Consider the following 17717-nt stretch of genomic DNA (forward strand, 5'->3'; position numbering starts at 1 on the left):
CTTCTATTCTTATAATGTGAAGTTAAGACTTGGTATTTTCAGGGCTATAAGCAAACTGTAATAAGTCCTTTTCCAGTTGTAGGTGGGTCAGCTTGGTGAATACAGTTTATGGGTGGGAAAAAGTAGTCACTAGGGAGTATTCTTTCCAAGTTAGATGGATGTACTAGAGAGACAGGAGAGATGCAGTATAGGCACTAAGCAATTTAACAGTCAGTAGTTAAGCCCCACTAAGAGTCCTACCCATTTACACTCCCTCCCTCCCTCCCTTCCTCCCTTCCATCCATCCATGCTTACTCTACTGCACATGCTGAGTGCTAGGCAAGCATGTCAGAATTCATGCCCTGAGGATGCTTAGTTTCAGTGAGAGACAGACAAATGGACAGGCAGTTGTAAAACAGAAGTTCAGTCATCAGTTCCAACAGGCACAGGATGAATTAAGAATGTTATGGCCTCTTATTAAATCCTGATTGCTCACACAACATAGATCTAACTTTGGGAGCCACTTGCAACACTGCCTCCTGAAATGAGACCTAACTTTTTAAATAACCTGACCTATTCTCAAGACTAAGAGACTGGGACTTCCCTGGTGGTGCAGTGGATAAGACTCCGCGCTCCCAATGCAGGGGGCCCGCATTTGATCCCTGGTCAGGGAACTAGATCCCACATGCATGCCGCAACTAAGAGTTCACGTGCCTCAACTAGGGAGCCGCTTGCCGCAACCAAGGAGTCCGCCTGCTGCAACTAAGTGTTACTGAGTTCAAGCTCACTCTGCTCACTGCACTACAGGCCAGTGAATCGGGAGATGAGGTGTTGAGACAAGGAATACGACTTTATTCGGAAAGCCGGCAGACCAAGAATATGGCAGACTAGTGTCTCTGAAAAACCATCTTATCTGGGTTTGGATGCCAGTTTCTTTTATAGAACAGAGAGGGGGAGGAGGTGAGGAAGTAAAGTAAAAAGGCCATAAGTTTTGCAAATGTCCCCTGGAATGGCTAGCCTCAGGGAGGGGATGGGTTAATTTCTTCTTTCTTGCAGCCACCCACAGGTGGACAGGGTCAGGATGCTTCCCCCAACAAAGGCACTTTGGTTTAACATTCAGGCAGAGGGACAGGGTTCCCCGAGGCAGGCCGTTATGTATAGACAGTATCCTTTTAGTGAACAACAGCAGGAAAGCAAAGGTTAAAGTAAAAGAAACAGGTCCAACATGTAGCCAGATTTGGCTCTTCTCTGTTACATAAGGAGCCCACGTACGGCAACTAAGGAGCCCGCGAGCCGCAACTAAGACCCAGCACAACCAACCAACCAACCAACGAAATAAATAAAGAAAATAAAGATTAAAAAAAAAAGAAAGACTAAGAGACTGGTTCAGTGAGATAATGGACCGATCTACCGACTTAGCTTCTGGATTGTGAAGCTTCTTAGAAGTTTCAAAGGCAGGAATGAAGGGGAACATAATACACCACCCCAAAATAAGCCTTTTTGGCCTAAGGATTATTTTGGGATGATTATTTTTGAGAGGCTGTAGACTGGAAACAGAGTAGAATTGCCCTTTTGTGAGGGAAATTTACATTTATAAGGGAAATCTCCATTTGTAAGGTATCCCCCTCTCGGTACCAGAAAGGGAAGCAAGACTAAATCTCTAGAAATTCATCAGTGAAAACTATGCCAACTTAAATTTGCATAACACTCGTACCCTTGATTATTGTGTTTTACCTGATAACCTCCCATAACAGGCTCCCTTCCTCTTCAACATCTTTCTTTTGTTTTTAGCTGAATATGGTATTTAAGGTGATGGCTTGGTTAGTTTCAGGGAGTTACTCAGTTTTCCTAGGTCTCTTCCTTATATAGAGGAGACATATTTGTTATTAACTTCTATTTGTTTTTCTCCTGTTAATCTGCCTTTTATTATAGCGGGGTCTCAGCCAAGAACCTAGAAGGGTAGAGGGGAAATTAATTTTTCTCCCCTACAGGGTTATTTCCAGTTTTGGCTACTATAAAAACATTCTGCAATATACTTAAAAAAAATATATATATATATACACACACACACACACATATATACATATGTGTGTATATATACATGTGTGTGTGTGTGTGTGTGTGTGTGTGTGTGTGTGTGTGTGTGTGTGTGTATATATAAATTATAAAGAATACTATGGAGAAGCCCTTAATTTGTAGAGTGTGACTAAGGAAGAGAAAGACTTTGTGGAGATACTGTTACATGGATGAGATAAAGGATGATTAAGAGCAAAGGATAGAGGTATTCCAAGCAGAAGGAATATGAATAAAAGTTAGGGATGCAAGCACCTGCAGTAAGTACAGAAAAATAGCCTGGAGCAGGCAGGGTCGGCTTCCTGGAAGAGAGTCAGGATGAATCAGGCCCTGAAGACGGTTAATATTTACCTATGGTGACAGTAGAGGAAAAAAATCTTCTGGCTTCCCAGCAGGAATTATTAGAAATCATGAGACCTACAGAGAACTAACTCTGAGCTGCAGTTTTATTGGACGGCAGTTTTTTGTTTGTTGGTTTGTTTTCCCCTGTCTACCGAAAAAAAATGCACAACGTAGAATTTGAGAGTTATGTTTTTTTTGGCAGACGTTCTTAGATTGCAGGTATAGATTGTCGCAAGCCTGGGAGACAGCATCTCAGATAAATGCTGAGAAAACTGTTCCGAAGAGGAAGGGGGAAACCAGGATATATAGGAGTTTTTGCAACACCACCAGGTAGCCGGAACAAAAGACTACTGTTAATAAAAGAAAACTAGATAGCTCAAGTTAAGGAATTTGGCACTTTTCTACATAAGGGAAGATGCAAGAGTCTGGACTCATTGAAATCATTCCTTTGATATGCACCTCAGCTCTCTGGGGCCAGTATCCTGTGTTTCCTCTTCCCGAGTTTCCTCAAGCTGCACCATTTGGGGTGGCTGCAGTTTGATGACTGCGGTCATTCCTTGTTTCCTTCCTCAGTTCCCTCAGGGCTCACTGCTGGAGGGCGGCTGCGGTTGCTGATGGCCCAAAATCCTTTGTTTACTGATGTGGTGGGCAATGTTTTATTTCTCAGCCCCAAAGTTAGTGGTTCTCCACCCTAGCTGCACTTTAGAGTTATACAGAAAGTGTTAAAAAGTACTGATGCACGGGGCCTCAGCCTACACCAGTTAAATCAGAATCCTGAGAGTAGGGCCCATGACTACCAGTATTTTTTATTTAAGAGCTCATAGGTGATTCTAATGTGCAGCCCGGATTGAGAAGCCCTGTTTCACATTGTCCCTGGAAGAAGTTCGATGACCAATTGAGCATAAATGAGATTGCAGGTATAGATAATTTTAAGGATCACCTGCTACACTCTACTGAAAGATCACCTTCAGAGTAGCTCTACTACATGCATGGCCAGACTGTTTGGATACCTCTGCAGGCTGGGAGATGAGGAACTCGCTGCTTAGTCATGGGACAGCTCTGACAGTAGGAAAGCATTGTCCAGTTCAGCTACCATGCCCCAACACTTCCGGACAGATGAGATTATGGGGCAGGTGGGCTGAGACATACCTCCCCAGAGTTTCAAAGTTGAAAGACCTGTGTGGTCCCTACTTTACCCCTATCAGTGTATTCCCATAGCCCAGGACCTATGTGTTTGTAGGATATGCTTCATTTGTTCATTTAGCTCATTTGTACACTGTGCAGTATATAATAATAGGCCCTCTACACAGATAGCTGTGAGGTCCCCCTGGGTGTTGAGGAGAGCTCTTTGGCAGCTTGTAAGATTTGAAGAACTGGCCAGTGATTTGAGCACTGAGCACTGTCTCTGTAGAAAGAGACAGATAAACAGCTTCCTAGCTGCTTATGATCTAGTGGAGAGTTACAGAATTATTCTTAATCCTTGGTAGTTGGTGATGGATCCTGGGCCATGATATGATTTGGAGCCAGAGGAAGGAGAGTCATCCTGATGGGGGTGTCTGAGAAGGCTTTTCACATCAGGATTAATATTTTAACCTATCCATGTACTTAACAGAGGCACTTTATTCCTGTCCCTCATTCACCATGAATTCAGGAAACATTTATCACATACTGCTTTGTACTGGGGAGGGGGTAGAGAGATTTCGACAGTGTTGTCTTCCCCTCCAGGAGCAGTTTTGTATGAAGGGTAGTGTCTTCTTTTCCTCCTGTTTTGGGGTTCACAGCAGATGTCACCAGCAATTCTGTTAAAAGCTCATGGCTCTTCTGCCTCTTTTTCTCATTTCTGTCACCTCTTAGGTCTCATATCCAGATGGCCAAGCTCAGATGATCCACCCTAAGCCGGCAGACTTTCGGAATCCCGGCCCAGGGCGGCACCGGCTTATCACTCAGGTGTACCTCTCCCACACTGCCTGGACAGGTAAGGAGTCAGTGGGCCAAGGCTTTTTTTTTTTTTTTTGTAGTTTGAAAAATACGTGATTGAACCAGGCCTGCTGAGGGTTGAACTTGATTTCTTAAGGAGCCTGAAAGCAGTAGAATGGAGTCTCATTGAAAGAACTGTGGGCTGGACACCCGGAGACTATTTTCTTATCCTAACACTGCCACTGACTTGCTGTGTACACTTGGGCAAGCTACTCTCCCTTCTGAATCTGTTTCCTCACCTTTCAAATTAAGATAACAATTCTTTACTACTTAATTCTGAGGACTATTCTGTCTGGAAATTAAAGTTTTATATTTCTTACCAGAAATTTAAAATCACTCTTTTTTGTATATGAACAATACAGTTCATTCCCCCAGAACAAGTAAAATGACAACTGTTCTTGCCTTCCCTTCCCACATGGGCTGGTTTGTGCGATGATGCAAAGTGAGGTGATCTATTCCTATTTTACCCTCCCATACAGCAACTGAGAAGAACCTTGATAATTTGAGAAAACACATGGAGGTTACATAAGTATTTTTCTTTCATTTGTAAAGAATAAAACGAGAGAATACAAGTGCAATGACATTACGCTTCCAAAGCCTGTAAGGCTGCTTTGGAAACTGAAAAAGACTCAGTCTGCAGAACCTAAAATGTGGGAGAGAATTGGCCTCGGTGGTGTTGCCTAAGTCATTGAAGGTGATTCAGAAGCATGGTTGTTACTGGAGAAGGTGTTCAATACCACCAAATCTGGTTTATTTTAGAAATAGGTGGACGCCTTCTGGAATTTTATTTCACTGTATTTTTGAATACACGAGTAACTGTTTATTGCCATTATTAATGGTTTTCCTCTGTCAAGGGTGTTAGGCAGGTGTAGATGACTTTATAAAGTTTTCACAAAGAGCAAGTGGTGCTGTTGAGTGTCAGGGCAGCCCCTTTGGGGGTCCAGCGGGCCTGGCAAAATTGAGGGAGCAGATCCAGCAATGCTTGTACAGAGAATCTGCCTCCCTGAGTGTCCCTCAATCCATATCCTTGCTGCCTGGAGTGTTCTGCACTGTTTGCCACAGTGCAAGTCCACAGAAACGTAGAGTTCCTTATTTTAATCTCTTGTTGTGAAGGGATCCTAGATATGGGGAAAGAAATGCTGTGGGACAGCGTTGTTTTACAGGGTTAAGACTGAGGGAAGCAAAACAACATGTTAGAGCTCAGAAGAGCTTGAAAGGTAGGTTTTGAGGGGCATATTGACTTGCCCCTGGTCACACAGCAGGTCATTGCCTGAACCAGGCCTACAATTCGGGCTGTCCTGAGCCTGAAGAATTGTAATTCATCCAGGATCACCTCCTCTGAGAGGTTGCTACCTAGTCACAATTACAAATATCTATTTTAATTCTCGGCTCAGCACTTACTAGTGTCAGATGTTTTCTCATTTGTTTATTGACTTTCTCTCCAATCAGAATGTAGGCTCCTTGAGAACAGGGGACTTGCTCGTCATCTTTAACCTCTGTGTCCCTAGTGCCTGACGTGGAGTAGGTGCTCAACAAATAATGAAAACTGAATATAGGATTTTAAATTTGCAATTAAAATTCATTTAATTCTTAGACAGCTTTGTGGTGGGAATTAGTATTCTGCTCTTAATTTTGTAGATGCATAAGTGAAGGCCCATGTAGCTGAATAGTAATGGCACTGAGGCTGGCACACAGATTTCCTAACTCCTAAATCCCTTGATTTTTTCACTGTACCATCCTCCCATCTGACCTGGGACACTAAAGTGAAAATGTGTTCTCATTCTGAAGGTGCCAGCACCTCTTTCTCCTAATCCAGGAGATGGTGCCTGGTATTGGTAAGGAGTCCTCCATCTAGTCCCTCAGCTCCCTACCAAGGGCCTCTCCTTTGGGAGATAGAATGCTGCCAGGTCACAAGGTTTGAGTCGCATAGACGAGTTTCCAAATTCTGCCTTACTTGCTGTGTGATCCTGAGAAAGTTATTTAACCTCTCTATCTCATTTTCCTTTAAGATTGGAGTAATAATATATACCTCATAAAGACATATTCTTCCAAGCATGATAAATAGGTTGCATGATTTGTCCCAGATGATCTTTTGTCTTTTTCCCACTGTCTTTTCCCTCTTGTTTCTTCTCCCTGCTCCCTTCCGCTGCTGGCAGTGGCTTGAATTGCCACTCTTCCCACGTGCTGGTGAGAAAAGGCATAATGACCAGATGGAGTTTAGTCCTCTGACCTGGGTTTAGTCCTCTGACCTTAGCAGTATTTGGCTCCTGAAAGTACTATGAGAGCCAGGGCTAGATTGTGGTTTAGGGGTTGGCAATAGCCATCCAGGACAAGAAAGGAGAGCGTAGTGGGAGAGCTGATACTGGAGCCTAGTACCAGAAAGCAGTGCTAGTTTCATTACAGATACACTCCAGGCTGGTAAAAGGCCCCACGTGAAAAGGTGATGCTGAGGTTGGTTGCTCTCTGGGGTTGGCTAGGTTGCTCTGGTTGCCTGCCAGCCTTTCCCTTCCTGGAGGACAGCAATCTAGTCTGTATTCTGATCCCTAGGGAGAAGTCTGGAAGTAGCCAGGAACACATCTGGGGAGGCATTGAGAAGTCCTGGGACCTTTGCCCTTGTTCATTTAGATCCATCCAGCCCTCATTCCTGCCCTGTAAACCTCTTAGCCTTGGGCTCATCTTTAATACTTACACCTTTCATGAGATTACCCAGTCACACAAAATCAAGGCGGACACCCAAGCTAGCGGTGTTCTTGGCCTCTGCACTTGCCCTTAGGTTTTTCTGAAATCCTCTCCCCCTTCTTTATGGAAGCCACATGGTGAATAGAAAGATTAGTTGCTTCAATTTATGAACTAAGCTCAAATTCTGTCACTGGTGTGGATTTGGGTAGTCACTTAGAACCTCTCAGAGTCTTGGGACTTTTTTGGGATTGTGACAGTCTTTCTTTCATGGTGTGGCAGGGTAAGAACTCTTGGAGTTATGTGCTTGGCACAGAGCAGGTGTTCCATTCCAAAGCATTCCTGAGCTCCCTCCTCAGTACTTCTTACGGACTCGAGTGTGCACTGTGCTCCAGTGCAACTGTCTCTGCCTCCTCAGCCAAACAGCAATTTGAGGGAGGTCTTATTTATTTTTGCTGGGGCCTGCCACATGAAGACACCAGATCAGTATTGTAATGTCATGTCATGAAAGAACGGAAGGTTCAGTGACGTGATTTTAGGTCCCTGAAATATATTCCTGTTCAGTAGTGAGAGTTTTCTGTCCAAACTATTTCCTTAATGAAAGGCTTCCTCTCCGCTAATGCAGTAGAGTCCACTGTGCATGTAGCCCTCAGGCCTGAGATCAGCTGTGGAGAAAGGCACGATTATCTGGGTACAAGAATTGGCCACATGCATGTACTTTGTGACCCTCTGTCTTGAGGCTGGAAGGCCTCTGTGGAAGAGGCCTTTTTAGCTTGCTCTCTGAACATCTCAGCAGCATGGCTCTGAGCTGCGGGGAGCCCAAGAGACCGGAGGAGGAGGTAGCAGTGGCAGAGAAGCAGCAGTACATCTGCAGGCTTAGGAACAGCCTCACAATATTCAGGCTGGAAAAGTGTTTTTGTATGCTGATGGGGGAAAGGAGGGACGCAGACAGATGAAGAAATGTTCTTGAAACCCTACTGCTTCTATCTTTGATGTTGCTTTTACTTGACATTTCATCCCAATTCCTAGGCGTTGCCCCATCAGAGGATTTTTGTCTTTTTTTTTTCTAGAACCGTGCCAGGTGGAAGTGAGACTGCTGCTGGCCTACAACTCCAGTTCACGCATTCCAAAATCCCCCTGGATTGAGGGTGGTGAGATGTCATCCCAGGTGGAAACTGGCATCGAGGGCACCATCCCCTTCAGCAAGTCTGTAAAAGTTTACATAATGCCCAAACCCGCAAGGCGCTGAGTCACAAGTAGTCTTTACAGCCGTGGCCTAGAAGGCCCTTCTTGGGGTCAGAGTGAGCCAGAAGCCTGGAACATTTCACCTGGACATGGTATATAGGCATAAGGAAGAACATGTGACCCTTATAGTCTTACCTGGTATCAAACATTGGATAAATTATTTTGCATTAAGAAAACAAAAACCTTCAAGTCTATCCCATCCCCCACCCCCTACCTCCCTAGCCTTGCCCCCAGTAAAGTTGAGACACCAAGCTGTTGTAGTTCCTGGTCCTTAAAGAAATCTGTGTGGCTATAGGTTCAACATTTATACCGCAGGCCTACATTCTTCGGGTGTGAAACAAAAAGATCCAATTTTCTAGCCCCTTCCAAAGAACCAGTTATTGGAGCCGTAATCTTATTTCTTAAAGCAATAGTCTGTTTGCCAGGGCCAACTCCAAAGCAGCTTTCACAGCTGTACTTTTTCACCACCGACAGTTCCTGAAGGGCCCTAGACTTTCATTATCTTGCTGAGAGTCTCCTTCCTTAACTCAGGCAATAGCTGGCCAAGGACTGAATGAACAGCTGAAGAATGAATCACTTTCATCCCTCAGGGAAATTCTTGATCTTGCCTGCCGTTATCCTTAGAACAAAAATATGAGAGAAGGGCCATATTTTACAAAAGAAACCAGGATTATGGGAAAGAGGGACCTAGTGTAAGAAACAAAGTCATTTCCCACTACTCTGATGACTCCAGCGTTGGAGCTGCGTGTGAGCTGAAGGTGCAGCAGGGGTCTAAGAACAGTAAAGGCTCCAGAGATGTGAACCACGTGAAGGCCTGTGCTATGTTCTTTACCTGTCATTTTATCCTTGCAACAGCCAAGTGAGACTAAGAGGTTAAGTCACTGGTAGGAAAACTGTAATAACACCTTTACTCGTTCAAATCCAAGATGATTCCAAAGGCCTGAGCTATACCATATGGAAAAGAACCTTCAAATTTTCTCTCTGTGCCTCAGTTTTTTCATCTGTAAAACAGAGGTAATTATACCTTAAGTGTTGTTGAATGGGTTTAATTAAATAATGCTTGGCAAATCTGAATCTGTGGCCAGTCTTGATCATATTTGGTACTTGGAAAGCTAATAAAAATAATAAGAGCATACAATTACTCAGAGGCAGAGCTGGAATTTGAATTCAAGCATGTTTGACTTTTGGTTTAATATACCTAATGTGTGCCCAGCAGTGTTGTAAGCCATTTACATGAATTAACTCATTTAATCCTCAAAACTACCCTATGAAGTAGGTACTGTTACATTTATTCTATAAACAAGGCAGTTGAAGTTCAGAGAACTTAAAGAAACCAGGATTATGAGAAAGAGGGATCCACTATAAGAAATAATATTGTGAACTACATCTCTGATGACTACAGTGTTGGAGCTGCCTAGTTGGCCTAGGACACACAACTAGTAAATGACAGAGCTGGGATTTGAACCCAGGAAGTCTGGCTCTGGGGGGTTATAACTGCTATAGAGGGACTAAGGGAAGAAGATCACCTCCGTGGGATTTACTTTTCTCGTGTGCTCGCCTGTTTAGTACATCTCAGTGATGTGCCATCAGCGGGCTCTCATGTGTCAACAGATGCCCTAAAGAAAATTGCCTGCCTTGGAGATAAAATGAAGCTTAAAGCCAGGCTGAACCATACCATGGCCCTGACACAAAGCACCTAATGATGATTACTGAGTTGAAGCACAGATGAAAACATCAAGACTCATCGCTGCTAACTGAGCCTTTGATGCCATAGCTATAGAAAGCCTTGCAAGGGAAGAATATGCTGAATCCTTTTCAGATAACACTACTCCTTTTATAAAAATCCTTCTGGGTCATTCCCCATTTTACAGCTGGGGAAACGGAGACTTAGAGGTAATGTCTTTCTCCTAAGGGGCAAGGGCGGGATTTGATCCCTAGGTCTTAAAACCCAAAATAGTACTTTTCCCACCAAAGGTGGAGAAAAACACGAAGGGGCAAAATTTACCTTAGTATCAGGATAAGTTTTTAAGAATTGAATGGGCTGCATTAGGAGATAAGTTTTCCATGCTGGATGTGTTCAAGCAGAGGTTGAACAAGCTCCTGACAAGTTTGTTGTAAAGGAATTCAAGTATCATATGAGCAGTTGGGCTTAACCTTTTAAATTCCTTTTACTCTGAATTCTCTGTGAATTATGAGAATCTTGATTTTTCTGACAAAGACCTGGAAGGGAGCATAAAGATGGCTCCGGTGTGGCACCCTCATTTATAAGTGAATGTCCAAGCCCAGAGAGACTGGGTTAGTAGAAGCAAGTCTGGAACCCAGGCCTCTCAGTCTAATATGGTTTTCATGACAGGGATCTGTTGTTATGCCTTTTCAGTGGCCAACCATGTACCTCGTCAAAGCCAGAAACTGTCACATTGGACTCTATCCTTACGCCTCATATAAAACCAGCCATCAAGTCCTTTAGATTCTGCTTCCTTAAATGTTTCAATTCTCTTCTTGACTCGGTGTTTCTGTCCTGATGCAGCCTTCATCATCACTCCTAAGGTACGGGATTAGCTTCCTAATGAGCTGCCTGCTTCAAATCTTGCCTTGCCCCTTTCGGTCTACTCTTCACACAGCTGCCAGGGTAATCTTTCTAAAACCCGGATCTGATCACACCATTCCCCTGCTTTAACCCCCTTTAAGTGGGTCACTTCTGGCCCCAGGATAAAGTCTAAACTCCTATCCTTGAAGGCTCTTTATGCCCCTTGTGTCCTCTCCAGCCTCATACTCCGTGTCCCAAACATTCTCTACTTCTCCAGCTGTAGAGGATTATCTGTAGTTACTCCCAATACTTACCATGCTCTCTCTTGCTTCACACCTTTGCACTTGCTGAGCCCTGGAATGTGCTCTTCAGATTGTCTCCTATGGTTCTTTTCTTTTCATTCTTCCGGACTGAGCCTCATTCTGCAACCTATCTGTGTCTCCTGTGGGCTTGGTGCGTTGCACAGCCTCCTATACATTCTTCAAGCGTGGTATTTATTGCAGGTTCACAAATGCCAACCCCTGAAGCAGGTAGGCAGGGGAAAAAAAGGGGTCAGGTGGCTTTGTCAATCTAATAAATGCATCCTAGGTAATTGTCATGAATGTATTTTTCAAAATTATGAAAAATAATAATCCTTGTACAAATTAAAAAAGGGGGGGGTGTCAAGTGACCTGGAAGAAGATAACAGAGACTTGAGGAATCAGCACATTCTCTATCAGAAGAAGACAGTTGCTATTCAGCTCCACTCAGTTGTTCATAGGTATGGGCCTGGTGATGTCAGATTTTCTGATTCTTCCAGAGAAGTCAGAAACCTGCATTTTCATGTGAAAAATAACCACGTTAAAAATTTTGGTAACTAAATAAAGTAAATGTTAAAATTACTCTGAGACAAACAAAACCTGTCTCCAGGTAGATTTGTGCCAGTTTGAAACTTCTGCATCGTTACTGCATATTTACATGTCTGTTTCTTCCAGCCAGTCTGTGAATAGCTAGACCTGAAGAATGTCTGTGTTGTATCCCCAGCATAGCTCCCGGCACATACCAGGCAAGGAAAGAAGGAATGAGCCCGTGAATCCAGAGCAAGGTTAGCTGTACCATGACATGCCTGCAAAACCCAGCCCTGAGAGTCAGGTTTCTGAAAGGACTTTATATTTGGCTTTGACATGATTGACCTCAGCAAACGGAATTATGGAGAAAGTACACACCTAGCACTTGGCAGACTGCTCGTCTTAGGAACCGCTCAAGCTAGAAGAAATTTAAGTGTGGGCAGAGTGAGGGCTGTGCAAGCAACTTACAAATTGAATCAAAGGGTTTAATGATTAAGACATGGGACTAAGTATAGTGTCATGGAAAAAGAGCTTCTCTCCAGGCTCTGCAAATTTCCAGCACTGACCATGCAGAACAGATTCAGAAGTAGGGGCTGTCAGCAGGTTCTATACAAAGTTTAATAACCTCACTGTCAGGTACTTCTGTCTCAAAGAAGTTTGTACTAAGTTCTGTTTAATGTAGAGACAACTCACTTAGGAACATTGATTACACCCACACCTAATTCAACACCCACTGGAGCTGTCTCATCTTACATTTGACAAAAAAATTTTTTTTATTGCATCAACCAGAGAAAGTCTAAATTTTATCAAACATCCTTCCTAGCTATATAAGTGTCTGGCTTTATGAGCTGAGGGAACTGAGATCTAGAAACATCCTGTCATCTGACAAATGGCTGGTTGTAGAAAGGGCACTGAGCAAGACCTTCTCAGACTTCTAGGCTGAGTCTCAGGTCTGTGAGGATCTCTCTCCCACGGGCCTCCTAAGGTGATAGAAAGAGATCAGGACACAGCATTGGGTTCTAATCCTGCCTTTGCCACTTTCTTGCTGGGTAAGCTTAGAAATTAGATCACTTTCCATTCCGATGGGCTTAGCTCATCTTTTCTTGCCAGGCCACATCTTAAGTTGCTGTTCAGTCTATGGATTGGCTGTCCTGAGGTCAGATGCCCAGTGGGGCCAGTCAGGCAACAGGATCATGTGGAGCAAAAATCAGCTTTCTGGGCTGTGGCTTCAACAGGGGCTGGGGTGGAGCAATTTTATTTAGTTATGACCATGATAGACACCATACCTAATAAAGAGTTCCCAAATGTTTGGTGAATAAATGAACCTCTTCTTGTTCTTTAAGACTTGTGTTATGTCCTTAGTGATGTCTTCCCTAATTTTCCTCCCATTCTGGTAGGATAAGTTAGTCCACCCTTTGTGCCACCGCTGGACCTTGTAACTAGTATAATGTTAGCACACTGTATCATTACTGTCTTGTTTATTTGTTTCTCTCTCACATAACTCCTGAGGGCAAGAACTATATCATTCCTGTACCCCTAGGATCCAGCAATAATTGGTCATAAGAATATTAGTAAGAGACTCTCAGTAAATGAATATAAAAGAGAAGTACTGAATAAATGAGAGAATAGAGTAGATAATTCCTTTGGGCTCCAACATTCTATGAATCTGTGAAATTATAAGCTGATATATTAAGAACCATAAAATGAAACCAGTTAGCTTTACACAGCAGCCCCATTAGGAGAAAGATACAATGGTTTCAGTTTATTGAGTCCTTACTACATGCCAATGTGCCAAGACTTTCTATGAATTGCCCAACTTAACACCTATGATAACTGCAGGTACTAATATGATCCCTATCTGACAAATGAGAACAGTGAAACTCTGAGAGATTAAATAAATGCCCAACCGGTGAGTGGCCGTGAAAGCCACAGTTCAAAGTCAAGGCTATCTGACACCAAAGCTGATACTCATAACTCTTTAAAGAGGGGGAAAAATGAAAAATAAGGTAATGCTGATTACTATTATAATTCTTTCAGTCTATTCTAAGGCTTCACAAAAGCTACCTGGTATTTAATAGAGCAAAGGCTATCCATGCCAGTAGGGACCATTAAAAGGCATTTAGTCCAGCCCCATCATTTTATAGTGAGGGAATCTGAGGCAGAGAGAACTGTCTGGCAAGGCTCAGGTTTAGTTAGTAGAACAGCCTGCCTAGAACCCTAGTATCAAGGCATAGCTCCTTTTACTGTTATTGAAATGTTGCCTCAGTTCATTCAGGGCTCTGCTCATATGTCACTGCACAAAGACACTTTCCCTGACCACATATCTGAAATAGCCCCTGTCACTCTTTTTCTTATCTTGCTTTATTTTTCTTCATAACATTCTACTTATATTATGTATTTGTTTACTTGTTTATTTTGCCCACTAGAATATAAGCTTCATGAGCACAAGACTTTTATTGCTGTTTTTCTGGAGCCTATAGCAGTGCCTGGCATATAAGGTACTTAATAAACATTGGTTGAATTGATGACTAAACATTCCAAAGCATCAATTGCAATGTGATTTTAATGCACTGAAACTTTTCTTTGGCTTACAAACTTCAAGTCAGAAGGCTTTCTTTATTTTTGCCTTTATTTTCGCTTACTTCTGGCCTAACATTTGCCACAATATTAAACTTTGGTAAACTTCTGTCTCCTCCCCTGATTTTCAGCCCCCACCCCCCAGGACAAGGACCTTCCCTAAGTCATCCATGCATCCCAAAGCCTAGCACAGGACCTGGCACGGGCAGCTGTTCAGAAATGCTTGGGGGGGCTGGAGTGGACAGAGGTAAGAGTGACAGTCACAGGCATCATTGCTTAGTGATTTATTCTCTTAAGGCTCCATCAGCAGGTGGAATGGAAGACCCCTCCCACCCTGATGCCTTGGGTAACCAAGGCATTATACTCCTTCACTGCCTTCTCTGTCTGGAGGACCCGCACATCAATGCCTTTTTTCTTGAGGTATTCCACAGTTGATGGGGGTACCTGGGAAGAAGGAAAAAGATGAGTAAATCAGGGGGAAAGGCCCCCAGGGTTTCTTTTCCTGCTATGAGGCAAGTATATTCTACAGAACTGGACAGTGACAACCATCACTCCTCAATCACCCAGCGTGTCACCAGCCCAGAATTTGGCAGTGAGTCCCAAGGAGTCAAAAGCCTTCTAAGAAGTTAACAGAAGTACCATGAAACATGTGCAGACAGCTCAGGTGATACGGAAACTGGAAAGAGCATGGATTTTGGAGTCAGTCTTGAATTTAAGTCCTTACTAGCATTGTGACTTTGGGTAAGTGAATTAAATTCTCTGAGCCTTTGTTTCCATGTATGTAAATAGGGATAACAATACCTGCTTACAGGGTTGGTATGAGAATGAATTCAGCTAAGGTATGTAAAACGTTAAATGTTTGAGTCAGTCCAACCTGAGTCTAAATTCTAACTTTGCTATGTACTAACCAAGAGACCTTTGAAAGTCTTTCAACTGCAATTTCCTCCCCTATAAAATGGGGACAATAATACTTAAAATCAAAGGGTTGGTGTGAGGATGAAATTTTATGAATGTACGTACACTGCAGCTCAAACGTCTTCTCAGAAAGGCCTTTCTTGATCACCCCATTTAGAGCAGCCCCTCATAAGTCACCATTTTCTTCACAGCACTTACTATGATCTGAAATTGTCTACATTTTTATTATCCATGAGGGCCATGAACCTTGTTTGCCTTGTTTAGCTTGTTGTCCCTGGTACCTAGAATAGTGTCTGCCCCAGAGAAGGTGCTGAATAAATATTTGTAAATGAATTTATATAAAAGATTCTCAAGAGTGGCAGCTATTGGATATTTTCTCAACTCTGGCTTGCCTTCAATATTATTTTAAATAGATTTTAATTAGACTCTGCCTTGTCAGAAGGAGCTCTGAGTGAAATGTTTTTTAAAATGTCCTACATTACTTTTTTATATGTTTGAACAATTTTATAATAACAGTAGTCTTACAGATAGGGATCATTTTAACGGAGGAAAAAACTAGGTTAAACTAAAAAATATAACTAAAGGGCACCTCCATTGGTAGGGAACTGGATTTTACGACATCTATATAAAGGACAGAATGAGGTAGATCTCTATAAACTTATGTGAAAGGCTGTCCATAATGCAATAATGTAAGTGAATAAAAAGTTACAGAACAATATGTATAGAGCGATCCTATTTATGTAAAAACATGTATATCAGTATGTGTAAGTGTGTATATATTTGCAGATGCATAGAGAGAGCATTAGAGCAGTTACGATTGGGAAGGGGAAATCTTTCACCTTTTTAATTCTACATTTCCGCATTGACTCTTTTACAACAAGCATGTACTATTTCTGTAAGTACAATAAAAATAAACTTTCTTTTTCTGAAAGGGGAAAAAGGCTTAACTTGAATGTGCCCAAGAAAAGAAAAATTAAAAGTACTGTAAAAATGGAAAGTACTGTAAAAATCTAAAGAGCCAAATATTGATAGCTGTAGAGCTTAAAAGAAATTCCAGGATTGAGGAATTTCTGAAAAATAGTTGAAACAGCACAGGCCTATGATTAGAGACTGGAGAGTCCAACCCTGATGAGGAAGAATAGTGCGCAGCCACTATTTTATCCTGGGCCATCCCCTGGCTCAGCAAAATGAGGGTGCATGATATATAGAGATGAACTTCCAAGAAGGACATATCTCTAAGGTAAAGATCCAGGAGATTACCAGAAGTCCTCAGGAATGCTGTGCTCACCAATACCTACCTTCAAGGCCTCACTCATCCCTCGGCCAATGACAAGGATCTGCACACCCTTCTCGACAACTTCCTCCACATCTGCAGGCTGCACACCAGGAGAATGCTGGACATGGAAAGAGAAAGTATACCAGCTACCTGCTCTTTTCATCTTTCTTTGCGGTCAGCATTCCTGTTAGAGTCATTCATTCACCGAACAAATGTTTACTGAGGTTTACTCTAGGCCAAGCCTCACTAGGGCCCTGGGAATAGCAGAAGATACAGTACTGCCCTTAGGGAGCTCTAAGTCTAGTGAAAAATATAGAAGACTACAGAGAAATTTCAGTAGTTTTACAAGTGCTACAAAGAAGTAATGTTCAGGGTGTAGTGAGAACATACAGAAAGGGCACCTAATTCAGACCTGGGGAGTCAGGGCAGGGGGTCAGGGAAGACACCCCAGAGGACATGACATTTAAGCTGAGACCTAAAGGACAAACAGGAATTAGCCAGGTTAAAGGAAATCAGGGGAACAAGGCATACCAAATACAGGGAATAGCATGAACTAAGGCTCAGAGGAAAGAGCAACCTAGTGAACTACAATTAGTTCCATATGACTGAAGTGTAAGTGACAGGTGAGTGAAAAGAGATGACGTGGGAGAAGAAAGCACCTGCATACCATGCCAAAACTTGGAAAGCTCCATACCGTTTCCTTTTTCTGAGCCCCTTTCCCACTTAACTCCAGGAAAACTTCGATGCTTTAAAACCTATCACTGCAAAGTCTTCCCAGATTCTCCCAGGGATATTTAAGGTAAGGTGTTTAATGAACATTAATCCAACGTTAAAGGATGGTGGCTTCTGAACTGCTTCCACATCAGCAAAGGGGATACAGGAGTTAGAGTTTGGTAAATACCAGCCCAACTACTGGAGAGTGAATAAGAGTGGAAAATTGTCATGGAAGACATGCTGTTTTAATTGCATCTTGAAGTATGACTAGGAGTATGCCTTGATGCAGTGGTTGTAGAAGGGGTACATTCTAATCATCGTTAGACATGGTTTAGGGAAAGAGCTGCTGAATATACCAAGACAACAACAAATGTACCAAAGAAAGAAGGGTTTTTCAGTCTAAAAAGCTGATGGTTTAGAGAAGATAGGATTGAAATTTGTTATAAAAGGTAGAAGAACAAATACGAGTATTTTTATTAAATCCTGGAATAATAATATCTTACATGTTTAAAGTTGCAATTTTCATAATACAGCTATAGAAATTATTCCATGTGATCTGCATTAATAGTAGCACAAAAGCATCCATTCT

At 42.6% G+C, this 17717-nt stretch overlaps 2 protein-coding genes across 2 annotated transcripts in view; one reads left to right on the forward strand and one right to left on the reverse strand.

Annotated features, from left to right (window-relative positions):
* The window catches only part of INTS4 (integrator complex subunit 4), a 113246-nt gene extending 103831 nt beyond the window's left edge, over nt 1-9415 (forward strand). The window contains exons 22-23 of the mRNA XM_082659635.1: nt 4249-4369; nt 8118-9415. Of these exons, the coding sequence (XP_082515761.1) occupies nt 4249-4369; nt 8118-8296 (300 nt within the window). The 3' untranslated portion in view covers nt 8297-9415. The remainder of the gene's footprint in view (nt 1-4248; nt 4370-8117) is intronic.
* Nucleotides 9416-14492: 5077 nt separating this feature from the next.
* Nucleotides 14493-17717, reverse strand: part of AAMDC (adipogenesis associated Mth938 domain containing) — a 33396-nt gene continuing 30171 nt past the window's right edge. The window contains exons 3-4 of the mRNA XM_082660869.1: nt 16437-16532; nt 14493-14667 (exon numbers count right to left, since the gene is read on the reverse strand). Coding sequence (XP_082516995.1) covers nt 14527-14667; nt 16437-16532 — 237 coding nt within the window. The 3' untranslated portion in view covers nt 14493-14526. The remainder of the gene's footprint in view (nt 14668-16436; nt 16533-17717) is intronic.

Source organism: Grampus griseus (genome assembly GCF_964374135.1).
Source record: "Grampus griseus genome assembly, chromosome: 8".
NCBI classification, from domain to species: Eukaryota; Metazoa; Chordata; class Mammalia; order Artiodactyla; family Delphinidae; genus Grampus; species Grampus griseus.